Raw genomic sequence first — 12509 nt, 5'->3', positions numbered from 1 at the left:
GCTCCGTCTGAGAGCTTGTTGTTTCTCGATATCCTTGAAATGACCCCAATTATTTTCAAGGGCCTCATATGACCAATTCAAAGCATCATGGCAAGTTGTTTTGGTTTCGACAAGTTATACATTTCCTGGAGTTTTCTCGACGAAAAGAGGATAATTAATGGCAGAACATGTCGCAACATGCGTACGTTGTTAGAAGTCATTTAGACCTGGTGGGGATGCCTAACATGGGTATTCCCACTTGCTTGCAAAAATTAGGTTAGTCCTGATATTTTCAAAGAAATACCATGTTCAATGAAGGGTATTCAGATAGGCCAGAAGGATCTGTTTGGGAGCACCTCATTTCTCGACATCCCTTAATTGACCCTTTTTTATGGTCTTGTATGACCAATTCAAGGCATCATGCCAAATTATTTGGGTTTTGTTGAGTTTCACATTTCTAAAGTTTTCTCGGTGAAAAAAGGATGATTAATGGCAGAACGTGTCACAACGTGCATACGGTGTTGGAAGTCATTCAAACCAGGCATGGATGCCTAAAATGGGCATGCCCACTTGCTTGCAAAAGTTGGGGTCTGTCCTGAGATTTCCAACAGTTGGATCAATTATCCATAGTCCTAAAAACACTAGTTTAGATGAGTGTATTTATAATTTCCGATCATTATCAATCAGCATGAGCATTTTCTTTTGTCCTGAAAATTTCATGAAAGTTGCCATCAATTTTGGAATTTCAAAATGTGCATGAAAATTTTACAAACTAGAATACTTTTTTCTAAAATTGTAAACAAATTTCCAAAAAATTATGAAAATTTTGAACAAAAATTGCAAACCACGTACTTTAAAAAAATTATCAACTTTTTTGAAACCATAAATTTCTTAAATTTGTGAACAAAACAATCGACAACAAGAACGTTTTCTAAAATTCTAGAACAATTTTTAAAATTGCAAAGAATATTTGAAAACAAGAACATTTTTTGTTATGCCAAACAATTTTTTATTTTTGAAAAAAGTTTCACAAAGAATAATAAATTTAAAAAGTAGAAAAATGAATAAACAAAAGGAGAAGAAAAATGAAAAAAAATGAGAATCAAAAAATGCTCAGGCCCTAGAAAATAAGAAATGTTTTCAGAAAATGTTAGTAAATTTGAAAAAATATTCGTAAACTTGAAAAAATGTTTCTGTTTTTCGAATAATGCTCAAAAATTAGGTTTGCGTGCTGAAAAATATATTCAGAATTTTTAAAAATTCTTCATAATTTCAAGAATTTTTTTAAAAAATTGATAAATTATTTGACTTTTTGAAAAAATTCTTACACTTTCAGAAAAATATCCTTGAAGTTTGAAAAATATTTACAAAATGAAAATGTTTTTCCGAAAAAAATGTTCTCAAATTTGGAAAAAAGATCGTGTTTCCAAAAGAAGTTCAAATTTTGAAAAACATTTCGTATTTTTGAAAATATTCATGTTTTCAAAATATATTTTGATGATGAAAAAACACATTAGTATTTTTTAGCTATAAAAAAACACTTTAGCTACAATACCCCCTGTCAAATAATCTCGATACACTACAGTGTTTCTATTCGTGCTAGAGTGTCTTCCCCTTTGTACAGTACTAATTTCGATCTGCTACAGCATTTATATAAAAAAAACTCCTACGGTACGACCATTCTCTGTGATAATATACCACGCTAGTTATGTATAACCAAGTTGTGTTTGTCCTGGTGGCTATTAAAGTACTCCCTCCATTCTTAAAAGAGTGTATTTTTAACTTTGTTGGAAAGTCAAACTTTTCTATGTTTGACCATATTTATACAATAATAGACCAACATTTATGTCATCAAATTAGTAGCATTAGATTCATGATAAAATATATTTTCGTCATATGCCTATTTGGTTTCACAAGCATTGACATATTTTTGCACAAACTCGGTCAAACTTTGAGATAGTTTGAGCCCAATAAAATTGGAAGTACACTCTTTAAAGGACGGAGGGAGTATACAACTGCAGAAGGTCCTGGGTTCGAAGCCTGATTTTTTTTTTGATCTTCGATCCATGCTACAGTAAATACTAATGGGCCGGCCCAAGGCGGACACAGAACGTAACAGATCTCCGTGACGTATTTTCTAGAAAGATTATCCTTTATTATGAAGGGGTAAAGATAGATCTCGTCCGTTGATGTATTTAGGGGATTGTACCGAAGCAAAGATTATTTTGTTATCGAAAATTGTAAACCAACGGACTTTTACGGGCCTATTACGTGGTCTGTTTCGTTAACTAATCTCCACCCCCCACCCCTGAATTTCGGATTGTCTCAAAAAAACCCTGATTTTCAGGGATGTGGGCCCCGCATCATGATTTTCTCCAATCAAAAGGTCCCAGCTAAGCCCGTAAAAGCCCATGCTTATTTGCCCATGCGTGTAGCAAAGCTCTTTTCTTATTCACGTCCATTGTGAGTTTAACGAGTTAATCGAGCTAGCTCGCGAGTTACATGAGTCAAGCTGAGTTTATTATGTTAACGAGTCAAGCCAAAGCTAACTCGAATTCTAACGGGTCGAGCTGAGTTTATTATGTTAATGTGTTCATTATATTACCGAGCTCTAACGGGTCGAGTCATGCTGGCTCGACTCGAATTCCACCCCAAGTGAACGGTTTAAGAAAAAGAAAAATCTGGTAAATCAATATATATGTTTGAAACATGTACATATGATTTCAGTGGGCTATTCAACTTCAACAAAAAGTAACGGCAGGGATCAATAGGCGTGCCATGAACAAGTTCAGGCAGGTCATAATCGATATCAAGCTATCGGAGGGCCCCCCTGATTGGGTGGCGATTTACATTTGCACTGTGTTACAAAAATATCCATGACAATATTGTTACACGTGAAAAGATATTCAGATATTTTTGGAACTTCTAATGCCCTCCTCAGGGTTTCAAAATTACCAGGAGCAGCAGTGCCGAAAACCACTTGTTTGTCAAAAAGGAAAATAGCTACTGCATGTCATGAAGACATGAAAGTATCAAACAGGAAAAAGAACACAACAAAAATAACAGCTTGATTTCCATCTTCCACTTTTGATCAGGGTATTATCACAAGTACGGAGAATCCATGTGTTGACCATCCCTCTCATCACCAAGCATCATCATTGGATCTAGACCAAGATCAGGGCGTGGAAACAGTAATTTGAGACGAAAAGCATCCACGCCATTTAGATAGTATCTATACAGCCTCTTTGCTCGGATAAAACCTAGGCGGCCATACAGAGCGAGGGCACCCTTGTTTGTAGCCTCTGCTTCAAGCGTCACCTGGATTGCACACGAGTCAGATGTCAAATACTCTAATCGTTCACACTGTTAAGGCAAATAGCTTATTCTGGTAACTGCAGGACAATCAAGGGACTGCATGAGTCAGATGTCAATCCTCTTTCCCTTTTTTCTTTACAAAGAGGATATGAACCACATCCATAGCCAAAACAAATAGACAACGAACACAAAAGTAGGATATATATAATAGCTGATATGTTTCTCAGATGACAAAATATCAAAAACGAATGAAATGTTAGAGAAGACGGACCAACAGAACTGTAGTATAATTACCTCCTCACAACCAGATTCCATCATTACCCGAATGGCTCTAGTAACCAGCTCAGTTGCTGTAGCATGAGGAAATACAGGTTAGATCAGCCTAATATACAACATAACACATTAAACTGTAAGGTAAAAAGTATGACGATTCCTATGGAAGGAGATAAACTGGAAGGCTGAAATTGCAAGGAGTTGACAAAGATTATGGGACGCCGCATTACTACATTACAATATTTGAAGTACTAGACAACTGAGCATCTTCGTTATATTTAGCAACAATGCACTGATATCTGATTTGTCAGAGATTGAGCTACCATATGAAATCCATTTAGTCCAAAACAAACTCAACGTATGAAGAATGGTGCAGAATATAACTTCAGTATGTAACACCAGATAACCAACAACGTTTGCTAAGTTCTTGCATAAATAATAATGCACATAGCGGTTGCAACTAATGACATCACAATAGCACTTAACGAACGAACATTATATAGATCAAAAGAAGGCAGCACAAAAAGCAATTGTCAAGAAAGAAACCTAGCAAGGCTAGCATAGACATGTCAATCATCAAGAAATAAACATAGTATCCAAGAACTAAGCAAATAAATACGCCTTTCTTTCTGCAAATGAAGCAGACCCAAAGTTAAACAAGCACAATAAAATACTTAACATAGCTGTTTCATTAAAGGGCAGCCCGGTGAACGTAGCTAGCTGTTTCTTTCTATAAAAAAAAAGCAAATAAACAAATGCATTAGAAGATCCTACTCATAAATAATGGACTAACATTAATAAATTCTACAACACAAGCAACATATTAAAACTGTGCCCAGCACCAGTCAGACCACCAGAGTTCGACGACTTCCATCGGCTAGAATTTATTCCCCACCTCTATCTCTACTACTAAAAGTGCGAGTTCTAATTCTTCTAAAGCCACCAAAAATAGTGCACCCAGAACAAAGCACACCCTGATCTAATCTATCTAATTAAATCTAAGAGTTGATATTGCTTCTGTGGTCTGCCATCCAATCCAAGGGCTCATATTCAATGTTCTCCCACAGCCCCACGCGCGTCCAGCCCCAGTCACGTAGCCACCACCTCCCTCACACAATCCTCCCTTAATTAATAGCATATATCCAATATCCATGCTAGCACTAACCAATTAATTATATCCTACAAAAATCTCAATGTGTAATTAAGATCTTGTCAAATATTAGTGTGCGATGCAATTAATATATTGCCTAATATGCACATGCACGATTAATGTGCAATGCACGTTAATATTATATTAACGTGCATTGCACATACACGATTACTAGTAGTGACTGGTGTCTCAGTAGTTCTTCTTTAGACAATGCCACCAGGTGCTAGTGACTGGTTGGTTGTATGTTTTTCTCATATTGAAACTAACAGCAGATAAAAGGATTCTTTGGACAAGAGCAGGAAAACTGTGCTAACCCAACATGTTTGTATTACAATACTAAGCCAAATGTAGTTCTATAATGCAAGGTAAACATGTAAAGTGATCAAGAAAAAAAAAGGTGAATTTGGAGAAAGATAACTCATGTTAGTCATAATAACTAATGAAGCGAACTTACGCAAACACAACAAAGAAAAGGAACATGATCTCACAAAAACATAAGAATATCAAGGACAACATACGGATTCCCTCTGTTTTCTGCCGGTAACCCTTAATAACCGACCAAATCTAGTTTCTACGTAATCAATAGGTAGAGCTCCTATTGGTTGTGCGAAATAAAGCATATGGTACTCCAAGAAAGATGGTTGGTTGTTACATAGAAAAAATAACTCCGCCACTCCATACTTGTTGGCCAAAATGGGACCAAAAAAGGCACCTTATCCTGAGTCTGGAAGTTAGTTAAGTTATTTATTTAACTAGCGTAATGCCCGCACATTGCTACGGGTATTATTAGATTGTTTAGTGACTTTATTATGTTGAAATGTTTATATAAGAAATTGCATGTTTTTTAAGCATAGAGTTGCAAAGTTCAAATTTTGTCCAAGTGCGTAAATAAATTAGAATTTTAAATTTAAGTACATTAGTTTTCTGGCGCAGTTTCAATGGTCACATCTTCTGGGAAGTTAAAAACTGTTTTTTTAATGTGTTAATCTAACAATTATTATGCTTCTTTTTATTCTTTTGTAATGTCTTTCTGCTAAGAGACATCATTTCGCCAGCACACCTTTTCACCAAGGGATGTGTCTTTCCACAAAGAGAAATCCTTTCACCAGGGGGTGTGTCATTTAACCGAAGGACATGACTGTTCGTAGGCCCTAACTGTCAAGATATAACAGACTTGATTGATCCTCTATATAATCTAAAGACTGGTCCTTTTAGGGTCATGTGTCTAATAATGGATACTGCATTAGGAGTCACTTTTAGAATAAAGAGGGACAAGGATTGCAGATGCATGCTGGGAACATGCAGCATGTCAGTCATAAATCGGTTCGGTTGCAGAGCACATCACATTCAGAAATTACAGTGCTTCTTTTGAACATAATCGGAAGCAAAGAGAAAATGTTTCCTTTTCAGATGGAGGAATGAGATAAAATCTAATTGCAAGCATAAAAATTGCTCCAATTCAAACAAAATAAATGAAACAACCAGAGAACTTTGGACATTTTTCACAGTAAGCACAATGCCTATCCCTAATAAAATACTAAATGAAACAAGGCAAAGAGCGCCTTGCAATGAATCAAATGCTCATGTAACAACACTAAACCTGACGTTTCTTTTGGGAAGCAATAACCATTAATTGTGTGTTCCTACTATAGGATTCAATATTGCAACCTTGCAAAAACATAAAAAACGAAAACCACACCCTTATACGAGAGTGAACAGAGTCTTAGCAGTTACATACACTGGACAAGATGAAACCCTTGAAGTAAAACTATACACAAGTAAGATCTCTACGACTAGCAAACTCAGTAAGAAAGATTGTGTTTCCATAAACCTTACTAAGTCGATACTGCCACCCTTAGACATACATAGCAAGATTCTAAGATCACACATCGCCTAGCAACAATTGATGAACTATAGCAGAAAATTAAAGGATTTTTTATAAATATAAATCTAATAAACTCACCGATTCCTCGTCCTCGGTAGGGCTTGAGGACGACGAGCATGGCGATGTACCCCCTGAAGGAGCCTCTGTGCTCCCCCATTTTGCAAACCACTGTCCCCACGCACTTACCATCCTTTGCATCAAACGCCTTCGGACGAATCCCCCGGACAAACCAAGAAACCATCAAGAATATACCAAACCCACATACTTTCAGCAGCGTGAGAGGTAGAGTGCAAAGAGAAAGTAAAGGCGTACGAGCAAGGTGAGCTGTGGCCAGAGGTAGACGAAGTAGCGGTAGGTGAAGATGGAGTAGGGTTCGCTGAGCTCCGCGTCCACCAGCGACATCACCAGTGGGAGGTGCTGCTCACCGCCGTAGCTAACGTACGCAATCTCCGCTCCGCCGCTGGAGGAGTCGCGGCGCTCTACGGGCGCTGTGCCCTGCATCACAGCCGCAGACATAGGTCGCCGGAGGACGAGCGAAGATCGGCGGCGGGGACGGATAGCTAGGTGAGAGGGAGTCAGCGGCCGGCGTAGGCACGCACGGGCTAGTGGACAAGCCCGTGGCCTACCCAAACTTTAGCCCGAAAGGATCTGGGCCAACTTTCTGTGTAGGTTAAACCCGTTATCAAATTAAAATGTTCAGGTGTGCCCAAACGGAGTCAAAGCCCATATCAGAACTCCTCTTTCACGAGAGACACAGTTTTTTCATCCGTTTTTTTTAAAGTTCGTCAAAACCTATCAATACAGGATCTTGTTTTGAAGATCTCGACGCAAGGGATCCAACGGTGAAAACGGTTTGAGATTTGGACACACGATCTAGGAGATAAAACATTTTGAATAAACGGATCTATGAAAAAAAACTCCCAGGTTGCGACAAGTGACGCACATGTTATGCGCCACTTGTCACAATCTAGAAAGGTGAAAGTGATCTTTGGAAGGAGTATTCCTCAATTAGTGATTTTGCGTGCACCCTGCTTGCTAGACTATCTGGGTTGCTGATCTATTTCTTTCCTTTTTCAATTATCCTTTTAGTTTTCACTTTTTTCTATTTTTCCTGAACTTCTTTTTACAGATTTTGAACTTTTTTCAAATTTGTTTCAAATTCATGAACTTTTCCAAATCTATGACCTTTTTTAGTTCATGATCATTTTTCTTTCAAATTTGTGAACTTTTTTTTCAACTCCCTTAACATTTTTGTTTTTCCATTCTTTCCAAATTCACGAACTTTTATGTATTTTGATTTTTTTAAATCCGTGTACTTTTTTTGTATTCTTCAACTTTTTTGCAAATCCATGAATTTTCTTTCCCATGAACATTTTTCTAATCCATGAAATTTTCCATTCATTTTTTCTTTTATCATTTTATTTTTCAAGTCTGTTTTTCTTTTTCTAATTTTGAACTTTCTTTCTTAAATTGATGAATTTTTTTCATATTTGTGAACTTTTTCTTAAAATCATGAACTTATCTCAAATTCATTAACTTTTTTCAGACTCGTGATATTTTTTCCCAAATTCTTCACCTTTTAAAAATTCATGATTTTTTAATATTTTATTTTTCGTGACCTTTTCCTTTTTCAAATTAGTGAATTTTTGTTCTTAAATTCGTGAACATTTTTCCAATTTTATAATTTTTTTTTTCAATTTGTGAACCTTTGTTGAAATGCATTAACTTTTCTTAAAATCGTGAAATTTTCTAAATTGATAAAAAAATCAAACTCATGAACTTTATTTAGATTCATGATTTCCCCCTAAATTTATGAACTTATTTAGAAAATAGTAAATCCTTTTTTAGAATGTCAGCGGTCAATGCTCCATGTCACCACTCAACGGTCAAAGGTCACCGGTCATGGTCCTAGGTCAGAGTCAATGGTCAAAGTGTGCTTATAATCAGTGCGATCTAAGAGCATCTCCAACAACCGCGCTAAACAAGCGTCGCGTCATAAATTTGGCCATTTTAACGCGCGCGCAACCCGGCTGGTGGCTCCAGCGGGCTCGCAATAACCGCGCGCGCGGTATAAGGAGTTGGGCGCGCAGTCGGATTCGCTATCTCGCGCGGTGTATTTGGGGCGCCCGCTTCCGCGCGCGGCACACTCGAGCGCTCGTGCCGCACTCTCTCCTCTCCGCCTTCTACGGCCCACGCACACCGGCGCTGGCGAACTGCACCCATGGACGCACGCGCCGGCACCCCGCTCCCCCATCCTATAACCGCAACCCCTCCACCGTTGCTGCCGCCGCCGCCGCAAACCCTAGCCCGGGTGGCGTTGGCCTCGCCTCCGCCGGAGCTCCTCGGACCATCGGCCTCGCGCGCGGCCTCTTCATGCCGCCGTGGATGACCTCGGCGGCGGGTGGCGTCGCGCCAGCGCCGGCCCGAGCCAACGCCCCCTCCTCGAAACTCCCTAATGCGGCACGACCAAAGAAGGGCAAGACATCGGCGAAGAAGAACAAGACGGTGGACGGCTCCGGCACCTCGAAGGCGAGGAGGAAGAAGCTTGCAGGGCGTGCGACGGGCGCGGCAGCTACCTAAGCGCCGGCGAGCTCACTCGTTGAGCCGGCGGCCGACGCGCACAACATGTTCGACGAAATGTCCCCAAGGTAAAAAAAATTCCAACTTTTCTCTTCTTGTTATTTTTTTTCAATGCATTCATATAGATAGCTTATTTGCATTGTTCAAAAAACTTTGCAGTCTCAATGATGATGCATACATGTCAACTATGGGTGTTGGCTCCAACAATTCGCATTGATCTCAAACCAATGACATGCATTTCCATGACCATGAGTTCGAGGTTGTGACGCCCGGATAATTAAGCTACAGCAAACCTCTGTTGATGATGCCGTGTCACCACGGTTACTGTTGCTAATCTCACGTTAGTTCCAAACAGATTCAAATTCAAATTCAAAAGAAAAGCAAACAACAAAATTTTTCAAAAAATTAACACCAAAATGTTTGGATTGTTTCAAATAAATCGTAAGCAATTATGGTGGAGAAACCAAGCTTTTATAAAATGCTTAAATGAACTATAAGGATTTAAACAGTAGCAAAAACAATTAAATAAATGCCTTTTATATTTTGTAAAATACTAATCTATTTTTTTTGGGTGCCATGGTTAATATAGCAGTAGTAGATATAGTTATACTAAAATAGGAACTACTTTTATATTTTTAAAATAGAAAATAAATTAGAGACTAAAAGAAAAATGAAAAAGGAAAATAAAAAAGGAAAAAAACAAACATAAAAAAAGAAAGAGAAGACCCCCTGGGCCGTGGCCCAACTGGGCCAACCCACCAGGCCCAGCCGGCCAGCCCCCCCACACTCCCTTATCCCCACTCCCCCAATAACCCTAACCGGCCACACCCCACACCCCCCACGTCGCCCACTCCCCCTCTCTCGTTGGATCTGGATCGGAAGGGCCCAATCCCGTCCCCGACGCCGGCGCCAGGAGCTCGCCGCCCCCACGGCAGGACGCCGCCGCCTCGCAGGACCGCCTCCCCGCCGGCCTGTTTCCGCGTTGACCCCATCGTCCTCTCCGTCGTCGCCTCGTCCCGATCGCCCTCCCCACGCCCGCTGCCTAGTCCCTACGGCCCCGCGGTGAGGAACCCCGTCCGTCCTTCCCTTGCTCTGACCCCGCACGGATGTGCCCGGTCATGCCTCCGCTCGCACGCAGCTCACTCCCTCCCCCGCGCACCGCGTCCCCTTCCCCGCCAGCGCCCGCAGCCGCGTGCTGCTCACGCTTCGGCCGCGCCGCACGCGCCCGGCCACGTTCCCATCCCTCCGCGCGTGCGCCCCGCCTCGTCGTTGTCGGGCCGCTCACCGTCGTCCTCGCTCACGCCCGCTGCATCCTGTGGACGCCGTCGCGCCGCACTTGCCGGCCGCGCCCTCCGCACGGCGCTGCACCGGCCATCGAACCTGCTACCACAGCCTCATTCGCCTACAGTCGCCGCGCCCATGGTCCCCTCGCGCACACTGCGCCCGTCGCGCCCCGTCCTCCCACCGCGGCTCTCGCCGCTGCACTGCCTCCCCTGCTGCTGCCGCTACCCCTGCGTTGCGCGCAGCCCGAACCCCCCTCGCACGGCCTCGCCGGTGCCGTTCCCAGTCGTAGCACAGCGCTGGCGCCTCGTTCCCCCACCGTTGGCCGGGGCGTGCGCCCAAACGGGCTGCTGCCATGCCCGACACCCGTAAACCCCACACCCGCTAAGGCCCTGGCCCAATGACAGCCGGGGCCCAGCCCCTGAGAACGTTTTATAAAAAAAGGTATTAAAAATAATATATATAATAAATAAATAATTAATAATATAATTAATTAATTAACTTAATTAATTCTGATTAAAATTAACTAATTAGGATTAATTAATCTAATGCCTAATTAACAACTGTTAATTAACTAACAGTGTATGACAGTGAGGCCCACCTCCTAATTAATACGAATTAGGTCAATTAAATTGTTTAATTAAAATGTGTCACTGACCAGTGGGATCCACTGGTCAGGTTGACCAGTTAACCCCGTTGACTGCTGGCGTCAGCATGACATCATGCTGATGTCATAAATCCATTTTTGAATTAAATTAAATAATTAATTAAATTCCAGGAATTAATAAAATTTGGAAAATCCTATAAAATAATTCGTAGCTTGGATGAAAATACTTTGTACATGAAAGTTGATCAGAACGACGAGACGAATCCGGATACGCAGTCCGTTCGTCCGCCACGCATCCCTAGCATAGCAAACACGCAACTTTCCCCCTCCGGCTCCTCTGCCCGAAAACGCGAAACACCGGGGATAATTTCCTTGATGTTCCCCCCTTCACCGGTACCACCTCGTACCGCGTTAGGGCACACCTAGCATCACGCTTTGTCATGTCATGCATCGTCATGCATTTGTTTGCATTATATTTATTGTTTCTTCCCCCTCTTCTCTCGCTAGACACTGAGACCGACGCCGCTGCTACCCTGTACGACTACGGTGTTGACGACCACTCTCTCTTGCCAGAGCAACCAGGCAAGCTCCCCCCCCCCCTTGATCACCAGATATCGCCTACTCTCCTCTATACTGCTTACCTTAGAGTAGTGTAGCATGTTACTGCTTTCCATTAATCCTATCCTGATGCATAGCCTGTCATTGATGCTCCAGCTGTTGATACCTTACCTGCAATCCTAAATGCTTAGAATAGAATACTAGTTTACCATCAGTGGCCCTACATTCTTGTCTGTCTGTCATGCTATACTATCGGGCCGTGATCACTTGGGAGGTGGTCACGGGTATATACTTATACATAATATATGATACTTGTGGTGATTAAAGTCGGGTCGGCTCGTAGGAGTACCCGCGAGTGATTCCGATGTTGGGGGCTGAGGGGGCAGGTGGCTCCATCCCGGTAGAGGTGGGCCTGAGTTCCCGAAGGCCCCCGACGGTTACTTTGTGGCGGAGCGACAGGGCAGGTTGAGACCACCTAGGAGAGAGGTGGGCCTGGCCCTGGTCGGCGTTCGCGGTTATTTCAAAATAACACGTTTAACGAGATCTTGGTATTTGATCTGAGTCTGGCTACTGGCCTATACGCACTAACCATCTACGCGGGGACAGTTATGGACACTCGACGTCGTGGTATCAGCCGAAGCCTTCGTGACGTCAGCGACTGAGCGGCGCGCGCCGGGTTGGACCGCGTAACGCAACTTCCTTTGTAATGGAGGTTGCTAGGTCTGCTCACCGGCCACGTTCGCAACATGCAGGTGTGCAAAGGGCGATGGGCCCAGACCCCTGCGCCATAGGATTTAGACCGGCGTGCTGACCTCTCTGTCGTGCCTAGGTAGGGCTGCGACGTGTTGATCTTCCGAGGCCGGGCATGACCCAGAAAAGTG

General features: G+C 42.1%; 1 protein-coding gene across 1 annotated transcript; it reads right to left on the bottom strand.

Annotated features, from left to right (window-relative positions):
• Nucleotides 1-2788: 2788 nt before the first annotated feature.
• Nucleotides 2789-7219, bottom strand: LOC119368612 (N-alpha-acetyltransferase MAK3-like). Its single transcript, XM_037633824.1, has 4 exons — nt 6915-7219; nt 6681-6807; nt 3589-3644; nt 2789-3297 (listed from the first exon to the last, which is right to left on the bottom strand). Exons 1-4 carry the CDS (start codon nt 7116-7118, stop codon nt 3082-3084), a joined length of 603 nt encoding a protein of 200 aa, XP_037489721.1. The 5' UTR covers nt 7119-7219; the 3' UTR covers nt 2789-3081.
• Between the last annotated feature and the right edge of the window lie 5290 nt (nt 7220-12509).

The sequence above is a fragment of the Triticum dicoccoides genome, chromosome 1A, assembly GCF_002162155.2.
Source record: "Triticum dicoccoides isolate Atlit2015 ecotype Zavitan chromosome 1A, WEW_v2.0, whole genome shotgun sequence".
Lineage (NCBI taxonomy): Eukaryota > Viridiplantae > Streptophyta > Magnoliopsida > Poales > Poaceae > Triticum > Triticum dicoccoides.
This window is presented reverse-complemented; position numbering and strand designations above follow the sequence as displayed.

Excerpts from the sequence above, each read along its gene's own strand:
- LOC119368612 (XM_037633824.1), bottom strand. The coding sequence starts at position 7,118 with ATGTCTGCGGCTGTGATGCAGGGCACAGCGCCCGTAGAGCGCCGCGAC. Across the intron at positions 6,808-6,914 it reads GGCCACAGCTCACCTTGCTC|GCGTTTGATGCAAAGGATGG; the intron begins GTACGCCTTTAC and ends ATTCGTCCGAAG. Across the intron at positions 3,645-6,680 it reads CTACCGAGGACGAGGAATCG|CAACTGAGCTGGTTACTAGA; the intron begins GTGAGTTTATTA and ends CTCATGCTACAG.